Raw genomic sequence first — 3992 nt, 5'->3', positions numbered from 1 at the left:
TATTAATTAATAAAATAGTAAACAATGTTTTTATTGTTGGAGATTTTAATATCAAATGATGTTTTTCAGGTTTAATTATGTAGTTGTTATTTTCAAATCAAGACTGACAATTATTGTAAAAATGTAGAAAAATATTGAGTGCTGGCATTTTAACCTTATTTTCGTATTAATTTTATTATACCAAAATTAAGATTAAGACAAGTAAGAAAGTCTTTCATGACGAAAGAATGAGTTTAATGTTTAATATATTTAATCATATTTATTTATAGTTTATATTTAAAATTTACAATGATAAAAATATTTGCAAGAATTACATCGCTCGCTCAAAGGGAATTGATTTATAAGAAGACAGCTTTTTTTAGAAAGACATCGATTTTAATTTCACGATTCAAACACGATGATTCATTTTTTTTTGTGGATGAACAAAGGGAATTGTGCGATCCAGAATATATTCAAATTTCAAACGAATATCTTGGTATTATAGCTAAAGGCCATCGAGTTTTTGTAATTCAGCCATATATTAAGTGGGGAAGGAATAAAAAATATAATACTACTAAAAATTTACAAATTGACGAAGCGGTAGCTTTAGTCAAGACTTTGCCGTACTGGACTGTAGCTGATAAGATATGCGTTCCCTTATTGAGTTTTGAAAGACAGCAATTATTCGGTAAAGGTACTCTTGAAATCATTAAAAAGAAATTAAATGGAAATAGTATCACTGCAGTTTTTATTAGCGTAAATACATTGAGGCACGAACAAATTTTAATGCTTGCAAAGATATTTGGTGTGCCCGTATACGATAGATATTCCCTTGTCATACACATATTTAGAAGTCACGCTAAGAGTCCTGAAGCTAAAATTCAAGTAGCGATTGCCGAGCTTCCCTATATTTATCAAAAAATGAGCGAAATTAATGGAAGAATAAATTTATTAGAGAAACGTAAATTATATTTACACGCTCGAGAAGCAAAGCTTAAAGGAGCATTGGAGAAGATTAAACAATATCGAAATATGACTCGTACGAGAAGAAAAAAAATTGGTATACCCACCATCGCCTTTGTTGGGTATACCAATGCAGGAAAGACTTCCGTAATAAAAGGTGAAGTTTAAGAAACTAATTGATATTTAATTTAATAAAAGATCCTTTGCAATCAAACTTAGTGACATAAGCAGTGCTTTCATTTAACCGTAGTTTAAAATTTATTGATTTTAATTTATAATTTCGTTAATACTATTGCCATTCACCATGAAAAATGTTCTATAATTATCCATTGATGTAGACTTTACATTCTAAATTTGGTCTCTCTTACATTGCCAATTTTCATTCATGTCACATTCCATTATAAAATCAGCAAAATTTAACTAACACAATAATCCAAATAAATTAATGAATTATAGCACTGACCGGAGACGAAGGATTAGAGCCAAAAAATTATCTATTTGCAACGCTTGACACAACTGGGCACGAAGGCTTTTTACCCTGCAAAATGAAAGTTCTTTATATCGATACAATTGGTTTTATACAGGATGTTCCTGAAACATTACTGGCACCGTTTAACACTACAATCGAAGATGCAATGTTTGCTGTGAGTTTGTTGATAATATTATTTATTGTACAAGCATTTCAATTTATTACGAGGAAATATTTTTCGTACGATTTTTATTTGAAAATAAATATTACTAATAATGAACAATTATTTTTCTAGGATATTATAGTACATGTTTACGACGTAAGTCATCCAGATAGTCAAGCGCAAATCGATCATGTTCGGAATACGTTAAAAGTATTATCGGATGGAAATAGGCCTATGATCGAAATTGCTAACAAATGCGATTTAATCCGAGTTGAAGAATTACCGGATGAAGCATTTGCGATTTCAGCAACGAAATTAACTGGTAAATTTGATTTTAGAAAAAGCAAAATAAAATGGCAAAACCGAACGAAGTGAAAATTAATTTAAGGGTACTCTGTATGAATTTATGTAAATATAAAAAATTTAATTCTTCATTTAAATTCATTTGAACGTTTTGCCCTACACTCGCTGTACGTCATATTTATGATTTTTATTTTATTAATCCATTGAGGCTCTATCGATTAAATTGTTAATTATTTTATTTCAAATATTCATTATAGTATTTATTACGCTATTCAATGCTTGAAAATGTAATATGTAAGCAAGTTCAATCTTAAATTTCACCTTCAATCCAGAAATTCTTAAACTATTAATAGGTATTCAAATTTTTAATTATATTAACAATCGTCGTTATATTAAAATTTTTCCCATCCACACAATTATCTATCTATTTTAAGTTTATCGTCAATACCACTGACCTTGTTCGAGTGTTACATGTAACAAAGCTATATTCAAAATTAATATTTATTAAAATATCTGTTATTTGCATTGTAGGTATAGATGCCCTGCGTTACAGTATACAAGATCTCGTGCTAAAAGAAACTGGAAGATCAATAACAAAGATGCGAGTAGAATCTGGCAGCGAACCATACTTATGGATTTATAAAGAAACGACTGTTTTAAATGTAGAGGTTGATCCTGAAAATTCACAATTTTTGTTCCTTGACGTCGTCACATCACAAGACTTCTTTCATCGTTTCAGATACTTTTTAAAACATTATGATAAATGAAAATCAAACTAATTACTAAGTGGTACTATATAATAATTGTTGTTAACTAGTTTAATTAAAACGAAATTTCAGATTTTATTTGTTTTTGATACAGCTATTTATATATTAATATCAATTTCAGTAAATATAGTACTTTATAAATATAAAATTATTCAAAAATTTTGATAGAGAAATAGGATTTTTTTTTTTTTTTTTTTTTTTTAATAATTTCAATGAATAATAATGAGATAGGAGCGCATTTTTGTCTTATTTACAATTTAGATAAATGCTATTCAAATCAAGCAATAATAAGATATTTGGTATGATGTTTCATTGAAATATGTTATTATTAAAATTTGAGAGCCAGCTACTCTTACTTTATATAAGAGTATAAGTTCAAAGCTATTTTCATTATAAATTGCAATTTAAATAAAAATAATATACCGATGTTTTATTACAAATTTTCCCGAATTTATATACAAATATTTATGTGATACGAATTAACTATATTGTATACATATTGTTGTACATATTATGAAATAAAATTATTTTATACAACGCTATTGGGCCTTCTACGTCACAGTGAGATAAAGAAAAAGATATTTGAAAATTCTGTGGATAAGAAAATCTGATTGTATATTTAATAGGGATTTTCTGAATAAATAAATGATATACGGATTATTTGTAAATTAATTCATTTTTTTTTTCTTTCTTTCTTTTATTATAATGAATCGTTGCGTTTGAGAATAATGTATGTGTAATGAAAAGAAAAAAAAAAAAATTCAATTACACTTTAATTTTACGAATACAATTGTGTTTTAATGTAATTAAATAGCTGTAGTTAAAATTATTACAAATTATGTTTGTTTTTATGTATTTTAAGCTAAATTCCTTAAAACGTAAAGTCGTCCTGAAAAACGCTGCTAACTAGAATAATTATTTTAAACTGTTATAAATGATAACACTCTATCAAGTTGAAAAGTAAAAGAAGCAATGCGAACAGAATCGAACTATCAGGGGCAGTGACGTTGAAGGTGATTAGACTGAAATTGAAGAGTAAAATGGTTAATCGCGAGAAAAGATAAAAGTAAAAGGGGTGGAAAGAAATTTGCAGCTAAGAGATGAAACAATGAACTGTAAGTTTATGAATTTGCTGTATTAATCTGTAAAATATATTTAGCTTATTCAAATCGCGACAACAAGAATGATGAGCGATACAATGCGAGTTTCTCTTGAATTTTAATGTATCGTAATTTGCACATCATATTCGCTCGATGTTCTTTTTGCGGTAGAACGCAAACCGCCAGCTACAGTAGGAAGTGAAAAGTGATGCCATTCCAGATGGCCAATAAGAGGGAGATAAAGAGAA

The 3992-nt window shown here is 27.9% G+C and overlaps 1 protein-coding gene across 1 annotated transcript; it reads left to right on the top strand.

Annotated features, from left to right (window-relative positions):
- The first annotated feature begins 264 nt into the window (after positions 1–264).
- On the top strand, positions 265–2665 carry LOC105364052 (putative GTP-binding protein 6). Its single transcript, XM_011501902.1, has 4 exons — positions 265–1099; positions 1399–1586; positions 1707–1896; positions 2409–2665. Exons 1-4 carry the CDS (start codon positions 289–291, stop codon positions 2642–2644), a joined length of 1425 nt encoding a protein of 474 aa, XP_011500204.1. The 5' UTR covers positions 265–288; the 3' UTR covers positions 2645–2665.
- The last annotated feature ends 1327 nt before the right edge of the window (positions 2666–3992 follow it).

Source organism: Ceratosolen solmsi, unplaced genomic scaffold, assembly GCF_000503995.2.
Source record: "Ceratosolen solmsi marchali unplaced genomic scaffold, CerSol_1.0 scaffold23, whole genome shotgun sequence".
In the NCBI taxonomy this organism is placed as follows: domain Eukaryota; kingdom Metazoa; phylum Arthropoda; class Insecta; order Hymenoptera; family Agaonidae; genus Ceratosolen; species Ceratosolen solmsi.
Note: the sequence above shows the minus strand (reverse complement) of the source record. Positions and strands in the feature narration are given on the sequence as shown.